General features: G+C 35.5%; 1 protein-coding gene across 1 annotated transcript; it reads left to right on the top strand.

Annotated features, from left to right (window-relative positions):
• The first annotated feature begins 3,732 nt into the window (after positions 1-3,732).
• foxa3 (forkhead box A3) lies at positions 3,733-7,377 on the top strand. The gene is made up of 2 exons (XM_056478726.1): positions 3,733-4,151; positions 5,004-7,377. The coding sequence occupies exons 1-2, from the start codon at positions 4,080-4,082 to the stop codon at positions 6,255-6,257; spliced, it is 1,326 nt and encodes a 441-aa protein (XP_056334701.1). The 5' UTR covers positions 3,733-4,079; the 3' UTR covers positions 6,258-7,377.
• The last annotated feature ends 6,834 nt before the right edge of the window (positions 7,378-14,211 follow it).

Here is a 14,211-nt window from a genome sequence, read left to right as displayed (position 1 = left end):
AGGATCAACATAGATGTTAAACGAGGATCACATCATACTTGGAATAATCATGACGTGCGATTGTCTTTGTGTACTAGAATGACTAACTGAAACTAAAGTACATTTAAATATTATTAATAATGATTCAATTAAATGAAACATGAAATCAAAATGACCACGCACAACCAAATATCTAAAGAAAAGTTTGAATCAAAATAAAACTAAGCCAGGCAAACTGGATTTCGAAGGTGTATGGTGTTACTGTTATGCCACTCTTTGTCCAGCAGATGGAGATATTCTACTAAACTTTAGCGCAAACCTTTTCTTATGAAGGGCCAAAAAACAAACTTGATTGAGGTTACAGCCGGAGGTAAACATAGTTGCCATGGGTAATTTCCTAATTTATTTAATGTTTAAAAAATAAACTAGAAAGCATTGCTTTATAATAAATAATACAGCATATATTGTACATTTAATAATGAGCTTATTACAGTAAAACAAAAACAATCTCATTTACAACAGAAAGGAGTCACGCTAGTTTTTGCCTTAATATGCTCACCGATGTCTTCTGCATAGCCCCTATCCGTCGAGTGACATTATTTACTGTACATTATTTTTATATCTGATTCTTGTACAGCATTTAATTGAAACATTTCACTTCAGTTTGCTTTTTTGTAGCTCAGCAATAAAACAAACAGAAAAGATTACGTCAAAGTAAAAATGACGACCTCTTTTAAAGGTGTTTGCCCCAGCCCTCTCTATCCTTCTCTCTCTCTTCTCAGATGGGATGGTGGGCCAAATTAAAGGTTACAATGGGCCAACTTGGCCCGCGGACAGTTTGGCCATCTCTGCACTAGAATTTGAAATCTCCAAACAAAATGTTTAAAACGCTCTTGTAGAAAATTATGTTAAAGTATATAATAGACAGAATCAAATTTAATTGTCAGTCTCGTCATAATTGTTGACCAAATAATGTTTGCTGTAATGCTATTATTGCAATACACTGTAAATTGTTACACGTTTTTATTAAATATGCACAATATTGGATATATATAGTTATATTTGATAAAATACGGATAACTGGCTAAGATAAATTGTGAAAAAATTTTAGATTTAGGAGTGCAAAAACTTGGGCAGAACTTTAAATATGCATAGCCTGCCTTGTGAACACTTAAAGGTTCATAAGTGTGCAAACATTTATATATATATATATATATATATATATATATATATATATATATATATATATATATATATATATATATATATATATTAACCTACTGTTCTATTTGAATACATTTTAAAATCTAATTAATTCCTGTTATTTAAAGCTGAATTCTTACATTTGTCTAATTATTCTTTCTTTTTATTTTCTGATGTTGATTTGATGATTATGGTACTCAGTCGACTCTAAATCTGCTTTATACTTTGGTGGAAACCACAATACACTGTAAAAAATGCTGGGTTCCACACAATCGATTTGTGCTGGGATAAAGGAATTAAGTTAACGTGTTAGTTTTAAATTAAAGTGGATTGAACATAAAATAATTAAGTTGTCTCCAAAAAGACATCAATATTTGTGTTGTTTCAGCTCATTTTAAATGGGTAGTCTGAACAAACAGCAAACGCCATTTTTTGAGTGCACATTTTAGTTTAGGATTTATTATTATTATTATTATTTTATTATTATTATTAATATTATTCTTATTATTATTAATAGAAATTTCTAAATAAAAAGTGTCTGCCCCAATGGCAGGTAATTTTGTGCACTTTGTTTGTGATTATTGTTCTTGACACACATTTTAACAGATCGTCGGCTGGAAACTTCCTGCCTGCTCACTGCATGTTATTTGGAGGCTTCCATGTGAATTCTGCGTGTTTTAGACATCATTAATTACTCGCTGCTGTTTGTCTCCTCAAAAGCCTTAAGACACGTTTCTAATATTCTGCTTCCTCCATTAGCGTCACCCATTAGGACTATTGTTATCCAATTATAGAGGTGTTAATGAACGATGCGCCGCTGCATTGGCATGAGAAGCACAGAGACAGCGGGAGGATGTTCAGATGTGTGTTCGCCAATACACCATCTCAAGACACTGCAGGATTACCGAGAAGAAAAGCGTGCCAAACACAGAGATGCGTCTGCAAGTTCGCTATATATATATATATATATATATATATATATATATATATATATATATATATATATATATATATATATATATATATATATATATATATATATCTATCGCTTTTTATTTTGATCATGTGCAGTACACGCTAGCACAATTGAATTAGCCCAATGAACATCTAACCTCTTGACATAAAGTGAAAGTTCTTAATGCAAACAGCTCTGTGTGACACAGACTGGCTGATTAAGAATCTAATAAATTCTGATCACTTTAACTATGATCTCTTTTTAATGGTGTGATGTGGAAATAGCACATGACATTGCATTTTGGGGGTCAGGCCTCTCCTAATCCTGTCGACCCCCCGCCAATTGATCAATTACATCTCCATTCATTAGCCATTAGGAAATGCATTGGCATTGTGATGTTCCTGTCTGCGCCTAACAACAGATGTGTATTCACATATACAGTCGCGCATCTTCACGGGTCATTTCAAGCCAGGAAAGTTTTAGCTGGTTCAGTTCACACACAGAAAATGGAGCAAAAATAGATTCTGGTGTTTGTGCAGAAACAACGGTGCACCTCATACTCGAAAATAAAAGCAACTGATTGGACTTTTTAAAGAGTATGAGGCTCTATTAAAACGACTGTAATGTAGAAGTAAAATAAAGAGAAACAAAACAAATACGATGCGCGCCTAATTTAACCGCCCATTTAAATCATATTCTGTAGTGAATATTGATTTGTCTGCTTAGTTTTTCGAGAAACCACATGTTCTCAAGGTTTTAAACAATCTCTTGAGCATTAATCACCATCATTCGCTTACTGTGGCCGTCCTGAAAGTGATAGCCGAGGGGATTTAACAACTTTTTAAACTGGCACCTCAGATTACTGATGTGGACCCCCACCGTGATGAGTTTAAGCCCTGATGAGCTTATACCACCCTTGAACACATCACCGATGAAAGAAGAAGCCATTAAATGATTGACTGATGGTGTTTTACGACCATCAAAAAGCAGAAATGTCCGCTAACTTGAAAATAAGAGCCAAAAATTAAACTTCCAACAAGCATAAAAAAATAAACTTTCTATCTATCTATCTATCTATCTATCTATCTATCTATCTATCTATCTATCTATCTATCTATCTATCTATCTATCTATCTATCTATCTATCTATCTATCTATCTATCTATCTATCTATCTATCTATCCATCATTTCACTCGCTCCGTAGCCTACACCTTGCTTGGTTGTTGAAACCCAATGTTTGGGTCAAATATGGACAAACCCAACAGCTTAGTTAAACTGTAATTTACATTTAACAGCATTGACCAAACGTTGGGTTTGTCCATGTTTATGACTCAACATAGGGTTAAAACAACCCAGAATTTTAACTAAAGTTATAGTCTGAGTTACAATAGTGGTCCCAACATCTTCTCCATTTCACTCCGTTCATTTTCATTGTAGGCCTGGAGTTGTCTGGGATGACAATTGGGATGGACGTGTCGGCCAGCCAATATACAGAACAGCAGGGGGCAAGAGAGACCTTTAGGGACGCCTTCCTGAGTCCCGGGGCCCGTAGGGCGGTCCCTTACCTGCGCGTGTTTAAAGCCTGAGGTGAGGCTTTCCTACATTACTTACCGCACAGAGCTGACACGGGCTCCACAGCTTCACTTTGGACTTCTGAGGATTATACTTGAAAATGTTTACGGGTCACCAGAGTGAACTATAAGTTAACTAATCATGAGAAAACAACTTATTGATCCACGGGACTGAAGATAACAGAAGAGCCTGACTTCCAAAACTTTTTATAGTTCATACGTGGAATTACCAAAGTTTCTCGTCTTGTGGGACGTTTGTTTATTTATTTATTTTTTAAACCAAAATCTCTTCAACAACTCGAGGGCATTTAGTACACGGTTAGTCGTCTGTCACTATCCCGTTTCTTACGAGTTACAACTTTATTTGGGGATGTTGAACTCCGTGAAGATGGAATCTCATGAAATTCCGGAGTGGAATCCTTTCTACAGTGAGGCAAGTGAGGTAAGTTGCAGAAAGTCTTCAAAACTGTTTTATAAAACTAATAATATATCTGTTTATTCAAGAATTAGATAGATAGATAGATAGATAGATAGATAGATAGATAGATAGATAGATAGATAGATAGATAGATAGAATAAATGCGACATAACATTTAAGTGTTAATAATTATAATTGAAATATTTAATATTCATTGATATAATATGTACATGTTGTTGCAATTTAATAATAGAATTATTGTTTTTAAAAGTGGACATTTCGCTTTTGATTATAGCCAATTTCGTTTTTGATTTCACATGAGAGTTTTGTGCATTTGTTTTACACGTCACCAGATCCAACACAAACTGTTATTTGCGAATGTACGAAATAGAAAGGCTACCCTAGTTGATTGATACATTTTCTTTTCCAGTTTACGCAATAGATAATATTTTATTGATTAAGCCGCATTAAGGTTTTATTTCCTCAACTTTACGTCTGCGCATTTACATTCAAATTGTTTTTGCTGCGCAAAACGTATTTGGTGCCCTGCTTACACAGCACCAAATTTATATTATTGTTAGTCTGTATTGTATTTGTTTGTTAGTATTTGTTTGCGTTTAGTTTTATTTCGATACTCATTCGAAGTTTGCAAACGAGTTGTAAATAGATCGACCTTTAGAACTTTTTAACTATTAATTATTTTATGTGTAAAACGAAATAAAAGAAATACACTTATAGATAATTTAGAATATAACAAAGTTAGAGTTTGCCATAAAAAATGGCCTCGTTTAAAATATGTTTTATTACAAAATTGTTTATGAGTTGATGACAAACTGAATGCAAAACATTAATCTCCTGTGTGTTATTTTCTTTCAGATGTATTCCTCTCCGAGCGCAATGAACTCAGTGAGTAGCTTGAACAGCTACATAAATCTCAACTCAGCCTGCTCCACATCCAGCATGAACATGGGCTATCCCAGCGCAGGTCTCAACAGCAGCCCATTATCCAGCATGGGTGGAGGCCCCAACCACATGAGCCTGTCCCCCGTAGGCTCCTCGCTGAACCCCAGCTCTCTGACTCAGCTGGGCTCTTCTGCCTCCTCGCTGGGTCCTCTTTCGCATTACCAAAGCATGGGTCAGCCTATGTCCCAGATCAGCTACCCCTCTCCTACCTCACTTAACCGGACTAAGGAGATGCCAAAGCCCTACCGTCGCTCACTGACCCATGCCAAGCCACCGTACTCCTACATCTCCCTCATCACCATGGCCATCCAGCAATCACAAAGCAAGATGCTCACCCTCAATGAAATCTACCAGTGGATCATGGATCTGTTCCCGTATTACCGTGAAAACCAGCAGCGCTGGCAGAACTCCATCCGCCACTCTCTGTCCTTCAACGATTGCTTCGTCAAAGTGGCACGTTCGCCCGACAAGCCTGGGAAAGGCTCCTACTGGGCGCTGCATCCCAATTCTGGAAACATGTTTGAGAACGGCTGCTACCTCCGTCGCCAGAAGCGCTTTAAAATCGAGGAAAAAGCTGGGAAAAAGAGCTCGGCAAAGTCTCAGGACGGCAGCAGCACTAAGGGCACACATGGCAGTGAGGGGATGCAAGAGGAGCACAGTCCCACCACCGGCTCTGATGGGGCCGAATCTGCCCATTCCGACAGCTCCCATGCTGGATCCGCCTCAGAGGAGCAGCAGAGGAGCCTAGTGCAGCTGGATTGCCCATCGCAAGCCCCAAATCTTTCACACAGCTCTCCAGTGCCTATCCCATCGTCAGTGTCCTCCTCAATGCCCCCATCCAGCTCACACCTGCACTCTCAGGGAATGGGCAACAGCCCTCACCTGCTGGGCAGCCCCATGCACCACCTGGATCTGCAGAACGACCCACTGAAGTCAATGGACCCCCACTTCAATTTCAACCATCCGTTCTCCATCACCAATCTCATGTCCAATGAGCAGAAGATGGACCTCAAGTCGTACCAGGATCAAGTGATGGCTTACAACAGCTACGCCACGTCTTCACCCGTGCCCGCCAAACAGATCTATGACACTGCAGGTCCATCCGCCATTGACTCTGGTGCCTATTACCAGACCCTCTACAGCAGGTCTGTCCTCAATGCATCCTAATGTGTTTACCAGCCAGTTGAACTCTACAGACTGTTAATGGCAGGACGTCTTCAACACAGAGCTTGCTTTGGCCTCAATAACTTTGGTTCCTGCGCTCTTAACATTAAAGGTTCTAAAATGGGGCTTTGCAGGAAAGCCAGTGATAGTTCCTCACAACTATTTTTTCGAAAATGTAAAGATCCTTGAATCTTTAGTGTAATTTAAAGGCTCTACAGATGTTGAAAGTTCTTTATTATACTGAAGAACCTTAACCTTTAAGAGTGTTCTGAGAAAAAATGCTTCACCTAATGCTATTTTCCAGAATCTAATTTAATTATCATATATTCAGGAACTAAATGTTTAGTTTCGGATGTAACAGGAAGATGTATACAAATGATGCCATGTGTATATATTGTTTTGGGGAAGCAGGAGTCAGGCATTTATTTATGAAGGGAAGAATTTAATATATCTTGTATGATTTTGTGTCGTGAAGTTACGTAAACAATGTGATAATAAGAGGACGTTAGCATGATTGCGGAAGCGTTTGAGTTCAGGTTACTGCTGTGAGCAGGTGTTACTGTGTTACAGGGAAACTCTCCTGTTTTGTGTTACAGCATAACGCGTGTTCAGCTCGAGTGCACTAACATACAGTGCGCTTGGAAGGAGAGTGTGTATCATTTTGCTTGTCCTTTTGAGAAGCTGAAGAAATTACGTTTTTTTTTACTCTTGGCCATGAAGTTTTTTTTTTTTGTATATTCTAAAGATATTTGTGTTAAGTATAAATATATATATATAAAAGTTTGACAAAGACTGTGGTAAATCCAGCTGTTTGTTTTCCAGACTTCCCGTTTTAGAAATACTGTTATCCCAGTGTGCTACAGTACATGGTCAGCTTAGGCTGTTAGTAAGATCCGCAGACAATGCACTGGGCCATTTCCATACAATACTTTGCACTAGTGACCTCTCTGTTCTTCAGTGCTGGGGAGGGGTGAGCTCATTTTGTTACAACAAAGCTTTGTAACTACCTTTTTATCAGACAATTACACAGACCCTAATGAAATTGCCATGATGTATTTTTGTAAGATGTCGTCATTTTAAAAATATCCTTCAGCAGTTTTAATAAAAAAAACCTTTGTCTCAAGCCATCATGTCATAATCGAATTTCTTGCGTGCTTTGTTTTTTACTGAATTTGGTAAGAAAACAGGTGAGAATGTTGTTGTTCTTGGTTTTATTTAAACACAATTTTGTTGGCTTACTTGATAAATGTCTTATATATAGCTTATTTATACATAAGATTTATATTCTATATATCTAGCTTTATTTGGCTGATCATTTCATGGTGTATGTTCTATTGATGTTTATGTTCCTTTCTTATAAAAGAAATCTCACATATGCTTTGGAGTTCCTTTTAATAAAATATTGCTATAATATAAATGTGACACTAGTGGAAATATCTCAATTGTGGGGGTTTTTCCAAGTAAAAGTCCATGATAAATCTCCTCTAGGTAGAAATATCTTTTATTTACAATTTTTTGTTCTTGCTTTAAAAGTCTGGGTGTCGTTTTCTCATCCTTTTTATCAGCTGTTGAGGTAATATAATGTTAAGTTATTTAATGATGAACACAAATGTCAGCAAGTTGTATTCATTGGGTTATTTAAAAATAAATAATAATAAATGCACTGCTGGAGAATAATATAGAGTTATAAAACTTAGCTTGGTGACAGTTTTGTATGTTTTGTTTTTTGCTTGACCTGATAATTTACTAACTTGATAGTGATTAAAATCATAATGTTTAATGTAAATTTGTTAGTTTAAATAGTTGAAAATACTATGAAAGGCTTTTTGTTTCCAACATATTTAAGAATATCTTGCATCTGTGTTGTCATGTTAGGTTACAACAATCCAGCATTTTTAGAGCGTGTATTATTGAAGAAACTCAACTTGGATTATGCAGAGGGAAATTAAATGATGACAGAATACAAATTTTAGTTTAAAAACAATTCATGTGGAGTCTATAGTTAATCTAAATAAAGCATGGGATCTTCTCTTAATGTTTAATATGCTCATTCTCATTTAAAGAAATCTCACATATGCTTTGGAGTTGCTTTTAATAAAATATTGCTATAATATAAATGTGACACTAGTGGAAAATCCCAATTGTGGGTTTTTTTCCTAAGTAAAAGTCCATGATAAATCTCCTCTAGGTAGAAATATCTTTTATTTTACAATTACTTCTTGTTTTCAAAGTCTGGGTGTCGTTTTCTCATCCTTTTTATCAGCTGTTAATGTAATATTATACAAATGTATTTGATGAACACAAATGCCTGAAAATTGTATTTATTGGGTTGTTATTTAAAAACAAATAGCGATATAATAATAGCAAGTGCAGTGGCGCAGTAGGTAGTGCTGTCGCCTCACAGCAAGAAGGTCGCTGGTTCGAGCCTCGGCTGGGTCAGTTTGCAATTCTGTGTGGAGTTTGCCTGTTCTCCCCCACAGTCCAAAGACATGTGGTATAGGGGAATTGGGAAGGCTAAATTATCTGTTATGTATGAGTGTGAGTGTATGGATGTTTCCCATGGATGGGTTGCGGCTGGAAGGGCATCCGCTGCATAAAACATGTGCTGGATAAGTTGGCGATTCATTCCGCTGTGGCGACCCCGGATTATTAAAAGGGACTAAGCTGAAAAGAAAATGAATGAATGAATAATAGCAAGTGCACTGCTGGAAAATAATATAGAGTTATAGAAATTCACCTTGGTAACAGTTTTGTATTTGTTTTGCCTGATAATTTACTAACTTGATAGTGATTAAAATCATAATGTTTTATGTAAATTTATTAGTTTAAATAGTTGAAAATACCATAAATGGCTTTTTGTTTCCAACATATTCAAGAATATCTTGCATTCTGGGTTGTTATAATGCAACATTGGGTCAAATATGGACAAACTCAATGTTGGGTTCATTTTTTAATTACACTTTTATAGCCCAACAGTTTAGATTTGATCCAACATTGGGTTACAACAACCCAGCTTTTGTTTAGAGCATATATTTTTATTAAATAGAAGAAATAAACGAATTTTTGATTAAGCTGTGGGCAATTAAATGAAGACAGAATTAAACTTTAAATAAAAGTGTCCATAGTCCATATAAATCTAAATAAAGCAATCTTAAGAGAGACCCTTACTGTAAAATGAGCATATGCAATATAACCACACACTGCAGACATCTTCCATCTGCCAGGATGATAACCCTATCATCTTTTATTGTCCCAAGAACATCCGGTTACGCATCATTTATACGTCAAGAACCAGAAAACATTTCACAACCACAATTATAAGCATGCGTTTTATTTCTGTTCCAGTGTGAAATATCCCACCCAGCTCTTTTGGTCTCATCACGTCTCTCCTTTGAGAGAAGAGTGATGGTGGCCAGAACTCAAGCCGCGGTTCAGCTTGGCGTTTTTGTTTTATCGCAGAGAACTGTGAAGCCATTCTCTCTTGTCACGTCACTCTTTCAAAGGCAAAGCGGATCACATGCAAAAGCGAGGGAAGGATGAGAGATAGACAGAGCTGGGGAGAGAGCGAGAGCATGTAAAGTAGACTCTGCCCTGGGTCTCGGTGGGAATCTATAGTAGTTATTTCTTCATGAGAAACACAAAGGGACCTTGCTGTTGGGGCACTAGGCTGATAAGATACGCCAATAAGCCACTGATATGGTTTCCATAGTAACACAAGGGCAAATTAGAGACTAGGAGCAGAGGCCCTTCCCATCATGACTAAACTGGAACAACGCTTTTTCTTTGTGACCTAATTGAGAACTTCGGCTGTTTTGATCTCAGCTTGACAGTGCACAACAGAAATGATGCTAAAGAAACTCTATTACCATTGCAAGTATTTTCTGAGGAATTAAAAATAAGATATTGTGAGTGCTTTATTTGAGCCAGTAGAGTGCAAAACAGTTTCAAAAGTCTTACTTTTGTTTCCACAGTTGAGTTAATAAGTCATATAATTAAATTTTTTGGTGAACTATCCCTTTAAATGGAATGTCAAAAACATAGTAGTGAACTTATTGTTTTTTAAACTAAAATGTATGTTATTTACAATTAAATTAAAATATACTGTATTACAGGATTGCAAGGTTTACCGGTACTATGATATTATCGCGATACTATATGGCTCCAAAATAAAGGTGGTGTCATTGTAGTTTGTAAACTGTAGTATCGCCATTAACAGTCTATCTACAATACATAATGTTGTATTTGGAAACGTCACTAAAATGCTCACATGTTTGTGCAACAAACAATTTTATTTTAACAGTCTGTGGAGCCGTTTAAGATTGCAAAACTGTAAAATTCATACCTTTTATGGTAGCCTATTGCACATTTTCTGATGCATCAGTTCAAATCTGAATCCGATCATTTCTGTTCCTGTCAATATGGTTTAGTAGCTACAACAACGCAACAATATTTTAAAAAGATCAACTCATTCATTCACTTTCTTTTTCGGCTAAGTCCCTTTATTAATCTGCGGTTGCCCAACACAATTTGTAACTTTTTGATTTAGTGGCTAATTCGTATGAATTCGTACGATCTAATTCGTACAATTTAGTACGATTTGCTCATCCTCCAATGACGGTTGGGTTTAGGGGTGGGGTTAGGTGCCACGCCTCCTTTTTAAAATCGTACAATTTTGTACGACTGAACTCGTACGAATTCGCCACTAAACTGACAAAATGTAAAATACTTACGTTTTCTCATGAGATCAGGCTGGGTTGCCACAGCCGCCAACTTATCCGGCACATGTTTTACGCAGCAGATGCACTTCCAGCGGCAACCCATCTCTGGGAAAAAAGATCAACTCAAAAAGTGAAATTTTGAATTACTTTGGAGTCTTACCTGATAATACTGAAAAAACAGTAGATGAAAAACCCAAAATAGCAACAGGAAACATTAAATAAAATTGACTTCATATAGCCTAATTATTTTCTTTTTTTTGGAATAATGTATTGTTTGTAACTAATTTTGTATTTGTATTTTAATGTGTTGTTTTCTGGTCAGTTATCTACAAAATAAACAAAAGGAACGAATATTTTAGATGAAGTGATGTGCAAATAATGCTTTTTTTCAATAATAAGGGAATTCTGAATTCAGTTCAAGTAGGCCTATTATAACATTTCAAAAATATAGCATTTCTGACAATTTTCTTATTTCATAGATTTGAGTTATGAATTACAGTATCGCAATACTACATGGTATCACGATACTTCAGCTGGTATTGTATTGGAACATGAATTAATGGTATTGTGACAACCATACTGTTCATTCATTCATTCATTCATTTTCAGCTTAGTCCCTTTATTAATTTAGGGTCGCCACAGCAGAATGAACCACTAACTTATCCAGCATATGTTTTATGCAGCGGATGCCCTTCCAGCTGCAACCCATCACTGGGAAACATACACACTTATTCACACACATACACTATGGACAATTTAGCCTGCCCAATTCATCTATACCACATGTTTTTGGACTTGTGGGGGAAACCAGAGCACCCGAAGGAAACCCATGCGAACAAGGGGAGAACATGCAAACTCATAGAAATGACCCAGATTGGGCTCGAAGCAGCAACCTTCTTGCTGTGAGGCGATTGTGCCACTGCTCCACCGTGCTGCCCAACCTTATAGCTTAAATATGATCTCAAACACAATCATCTGAACTTTCCCCTTATTTGTGAAAGTCAGTGGCGGTTCATTCTGCTGTGGCGACCCAGATTAATGAAGGGACTAAGCCGAAAAGAAAATGAATGAACGAATGAAAGTCAGTTTGTAAATTCATACTTTTGTTGTGTTTGAAATATGGAGAAAAATTATTTATAAAGTGTGAGAATATTTAAGTGTTTATTTATATACACTGACAGCATTTATGATGTAAACTAAAATATACTTGAATGCATTTCTATTTCAACTTTTATGTTCTGCATTTAAATATATCTGTAATAACATATTTGTTATGTCAAATCTGCATTCATGATCAATATTTGATCACATTTAAAATTAAAATATGTAACAAAATGTAAACGTAATCTTATGGTGCAAAACTTTGCAATATTTAAAGTGTACTTCAGTAGGTCTTTAAATACATTTAAGATGCAATTTAATGCATTTATATGCAATTGTTTATTTTACTGTAGAAAATGCCAGTGAATAAAATGTCGGACGAGCAAAAATATCTAAGCTGAACTAATCTTATTGCTTATAGACTTATATTATATTAAGTCTACACAAATATACTTTAAAAATGTTAAAAGAACAATTATTTTTTTTAAATTATTTTTTTGGTGCTTTTTTCAACTACTTTAAATTCATAATTGACTGAATCAACACAATTCTTGAGTTTTTTAGGGGACAACTTAATTGTTTAATGTTCAATCCACTTAAATATGTGAAAACAATTATGTTAACCTAATCGATTTGTGTTGAAGGAATTGTGCATTTTGATAGTGAAGGTTAATGCTGATTGTACTAATAAACACATTTTTTTAAAATAAAGTGTACTTCAGTGCGTCTTTAAATACATTTAGGAGGTATTTTAATGCATTCATATGTTAGTATTTATTTCACAGTAAAAAATGGCAATTACTAAAATGTTGGAACATCAAAAATATGTGTTTGTTCAAACTACTTATTTAAAATGAGCTGAATCAACACAATTGAGGAAGTTTTTTAGGGGACAACTTAATTGTTTCATGTTCAATCCACTTAAATATGTGAAAACAATTATGTTAACCTAATCGATTTGTGTTGAAGGAATTGTGCATTTTGATAGTGAAGGTTAATGCTGATTGTACTAATAAACACATTTTTTTTAAATAAAGTGCACTTCAGTGCGTCTTTAAATACATTTAGGAGGTATTTTAATGCATTCATATGTTAGTATTTATTTCACAGTAAAAAAATGCCAATTACTAAAATGTTGGAACATCAAAAATATGTGTTTGTTCAAACTACTTATTTAAAATGAGCTGAATCAACACAATTTTGGAAGTTTTTTAGGGGACAACTTAATTGTTTTATGTTCGATCCACTTAAATTTGTGAAAACAATTAAGTTAACTTAATCGATTTGTGTCAGGACAGCATGAAGGAATTGTGCAGAATTCCTGTTGAGTTCTACACAATTCCTTCATGTTGACCAAACACAAACATAATTTTTTTTTTTTAATTTAAGTGGATTGAACATAAAACAATTAAGTTGCACCCAAGAAACTTAAGAATTGTGTTTCAACTCATTTTAAACAAGGAGTTTGAACAAGCAGCAAACGTCTTTTTTCTTTTCTTTTTTTTTTTGGAGTGAAGGCTATGTTGACTGGACCAATAAACACAATCTCAACATAATCTTTTAAAAGCTGGAGTCAAGTTTGGGCCAACAAAAAAAACACATCTAATTTTGAAGAGGTGTATTGAGTGAACATTAAATAATCAATGGAACTAATTACTAAATAATAATTCTAAAATACACACCTTTATATTTGGGTGTACAAGTGCACTTCTTTTTTTAATGCTTTACACGCCATATATTTTTTATTTCAAGGTTGTTCCTAAAGTGTGACAGGTGCTACACAGTACAGATGCTGATTGTGGAAAAACATCACAGTTGTGACGCTGGTCTTTTTACCGGACAGCATGAAGGTGAGTAATAACTTCCGCTCTTGCTGTATTAATCCAGGCTGTTATGAGCCATATTCTGCTGATAGTGCAGCAGACACTGATAAGAGACATTCAAGCATAAAATCCCTTTCATCTCTATTGCTTCTCACACCCTTTTGTTTCTACGGGCGAATTAACAAGGCAAATTGTTGGTGAACTATCCCTTTAAATGTCAAAAGCTTAGTAGTGCACTTTATAGAATAGCAAAATCTACTAAAGGAGGTTGAGCCTTCTCATTTATGGCTCCTAAACACTGGAATAGCTTTCCTG

Source organism: Danio aesculapii, chromosome 18 (assembly GCF_903798145.1).
Source record: "Danio aesculapii chromosome 18, fDanAes4.1, whole genome shotgun sequence".
NCBI classification, from domain to species: domain Eukaryota; kingdom Metazoa; phylum Chordata; class Actinopteri; order Cypriniformes; family Danionidae; genus Danio; species Danio aesculapii.
Note: the sequence above shows the minus strand (reverse complement) of the source record. Positions and strands in the feature narration are given on the sequence as shown.